This window comes from Phyllosticta citriasiana (genome assembly GCF_038021145.1).
Source record: "Phyllosticta citriasiana strain CBS 120426 chromosome Unknown IWZ02scaffold_22, whole genome shotgun sequence".
NCBI classification, from domain to species: domain Eukaryota; kingdom Fungi; phylum Ascomycota; class Dothideomycetes; order Botryosphaeriales; family Phyllostictaceae; genus Phyllosticta; species Phyllosticta citriasiana.
The window spans coordinates 310,157-312,536 of record NW_027117299.1 but is presented as its reverse complement, the minus strand read 5'-3'; the positions used below and the strand labels follow the sequence as shown (position 1 = coordinate 312,536).

Here is a 2,380-nt window from a genome sequence, read left to right as displayed (position 1 = left end):
CATTGATCCGGTATGCAGCACCAGCCCCAACTGTGTTCTCTCGTAACCTATCCTCACCTATGATTAATGCCTTTACACAGCCTGACCCGGCGTCGGACCTGTCGTCAGACATGGCCGCTGTCAAGTGGTCTCATGCGACGCTGAGCGGCAGCGAGCCGTCGACTACTCCCACGGCACGCGTGAGGACCCGTCCGATGACCAGGACCCACGGTACTCCAGCTCAGAGCAGGGCTGAGAGGCGCGGCGGCCAGCACGGGACCACAACCATCAGGGTCACCTCGGGCGGCCCTCTAGGACATCATCGTCAGGGCCAGCCGGGCTCTACGTGAAGCTATTAAAGCTCGCGCGCACACTATCCGCGACGACAAGGCAGACTTAGAGGGTGTCACCCGCGCTCTTGACCGCCTTGGACTCTCGACGGAGCGGTGCGGGAATGAAAACGGCCACCGAGGATGGAAAGGTGGCGGCGAAGCCTGAATTTATGGAGACTTTGGTCAAGACTGACATTTTGGGCTTTGGTAACTTTTGATCGAACGAGTACCTGTAATCCTATCAGCATCATTGCATGAGATTTGCCGGACTGGATTGGAATTGCTTGCTGTCGACGCGCCATGGGCCATGGTGCAGCTGAAATTGACAGTGATTTCATCTTCTTGCCCCCGAAAGTCAACGCCGAAGCCGTCGCATGGACAACTTGGCCAAGTTGAGGACAGACTGCAGCGCGACAGACCCATTCCATGTCCCTCGCATGTATGGATTATGACGCCCACGCCATCCGGGCAGAAGAGCGCTGCCGCAGAGAGTCCCGTGGTTGATGGCTTCCACCAGCGCTCTGATACGCCGACGACCGCAAAGTACCTCCCACCACATCGGATATGCGCGGCGACCTTATTCTCCTGCATGATGACACCTATGTTGTTTCGGGATGACGGGAGTCTCTCGCGCAGTGGAGTTGTGTGGGCTTGTTTTCGAAATCTCGCGGGAGGACGGCGGGGGTGTCGCGTACCGAGGAGAGGGGAGGGAGGCGGGTTGGATTTGCAGACGGCTGCGTGCGAAAGCTCTGTCAGAATGTGGAATACCGCGTCTGGAGAGGGTAGCGATCTCATGGAGGTATGCCCGACCTGGACTCAAAGGTTGTTACAGGCGATGGGTGGTCGGGTCGGGCTTTGGTGTCGAAGCTCGCAGCAGCATTTGGGTTAAGAAGGTGTGGTGCTTGATGGCGTTATCGGGAGGAGAGGAGAGTCACGAAATCTGCAAGCTGCCATGTTGACGCGTCACGTCAAAAAGTAGAATGAATGCATGGGTTGAGCAAGATGAGGGTGTTGTTGGTGTTGCCACCCGCAGCCCACCTCGAGGCATCCTCACCACCAAATCCACTCCCTCCCACTGACTGACTACTCTTGACCAAGTCGACAACAACCACAAAGCCAACCATGACGAACCCTGCCCAGCGATGGCGCCTGCGTCCACAGCCTTTGGCGCCCCCGAAGCGACCAGACTCAGCACTCGACTGCGAACTCGGCGTGTTCGGGCGGCAAAACATTGTTGGGGATTATTTTGCGCAAAACATCTCAAGCCGCCGATACTGTCTTGCACAACGGTTTGCCGCCAAAACTTGTTCGCGTCGTCCCGTTTCTTCTTCATCGCCTCACCAATAATCCAATGATTTGTGGTCCCTCGTGCCCAAGAAGACGACCGTCGTCGCCATTGCCCACGCCAGCCAGCTCTCCTAATGCACTTCCATAATAACAATCCCGGGATTGCAGCTCACGTCATCTTCTCACTGCGTCTCCATGATCCCTCTGTGCGGTCGATTGTGTGCTGACATTGTGCCTTCTACTAGGAATCCTAAATCAATCTATCTTGCCATTCAATTCAGCCTGCGCCCCCCTCCCTCCCGGCACGATCCGTCGTCACTCAGCCACGTCGCCCTCCATGTACGTCAACGAGACGAAGAAGAAGACAAGCCATGCACAAGACGCCAGCGCCCTGCACTCCCCATGCCGATGCCCCAACGACGGGGCCTTCAACATGACAACACAATGGGGACAACGATGCGATAAACAAGGAGGGTTGGTTTGCTGTCTCTGCTGCTACTGTCACTACTGCTGCCACATAGCTGGTGAGATGACTTCCAATGGGCTTAGAGACATGGCCCGCTGTGAGCCAGCACCAACGGCAGGCAGGCAAGTCCGGATGGATCAGCTGGTCGTCGTCATTTTCACCTTGAAGACGGCGTCTCTCACATCTCGCGTCAGCTGGAGGCAGCGGCGTCCATGAGCGGGCAAAGAGGTGCTGCGGTACGCCAACGCTGGGTCATGGCCATCGTGTTTGCCGCGCTCGTCATCGTCTAAGACATGGGCCTCATCAGTGCCGTCGC

General features: G+C 57.1%; 1 protein-coding gene across 1 annotated transcript; it reads right to left on the bottom strand.

Moving 5' to 3' along the window:
* Window positions 1-282: 282 nt before the first annotated feature.
* On the bottom strand, window positions 283-1,221 carry IWZ02DRAFT_157179 (uncharacterized protein). Its single transcript, XM_066762016.1, has 2 exons — window positions 600-1,221; window positions 283-541 (listed from the first exon to the last, which is right to left on the bottom strand). Exons 1-2 carry the CDS (start codon window positions 1,104-1,106, stop codon window positions 386-388), a joined length of 663 nt encoding a protein of 220 aa, XP_066617708.1. The 5' UTR covers window positions 1,107-1,221; the 3' UTR covers window positions 283-385.
* Between the last annotated feature and the right edge of the window lie 1,159 nt (window positions 1,222-2,380).